Source organism: Cariama cristata, unplaced genomic scaffold (genome assembly GCF_000690535.1).
Source record: "Cariama cristata isolate BGI_N322 unplaced genomic scaffold, ASM69053v1 scaffold33016, whole genome shotgun sequence".
In the NCBI taxonomy this organism is placed as follows: domain Eukaryota; kingdom Metazoa; phylum Chordata; class Aves; order Cariamiformes; family Cariamidae; genus Cariama; species Cariama cristata.
The window spans coordinates 1-210 of record NW_009624515.1 but is presented as its reverse complement, the minus strand read 5'-3'; the positions used below and the strand labels follow the sequence as shown (position 1 = coordinate 210).

Here is a 210-nt window from a genome sequence, read left to right as displayed (position 1 = left end):
AGCCACTACCCTGCACAGGGTTCTGGAACCCCTTAAGTGGGGCCTGCCTGCTGCACCCTACTTACTGCTGCCGCAGGCGCACGGTGCGGGGAGTCCCCTTGATGGGGATGATGTAGGTCTGGACACACTGCCCATGCGGGGAGGGGCATTAGGGGTCAGCAGAGTCGGGGAGCGGGGCCAGGGGGGGTCCCGAGTTCTGCACCTACCTGC

General features: G+C 65.7%; 1 protein-coding gene across 1 annotated transcript in view; it reads right to left on the bottom strand.

The window, feature by feature from the left end:
* LOC104164009 (disintegrin and metalloproteinase domain-containing protein 32-like) overlaps positions 1 to 127 on the bottom strand; it is a gene marked incomplete at both ends in the record, with an annotated part of 8820 nt that extends 8693 nt beyond the window's left edge. The window contains one exon of the mRNA XM_009703196.1: positions 66 to 127. Within this exon, the coding sequence (XP_009701498.1) occupies positions 66 to 127 (62 nt within the window). The remainder of the gene's footprint in view (positions 1 to 65) is intronic.
* Between the last annotated feature and the right edge of the window lie 83 nt (positions 128 to 210).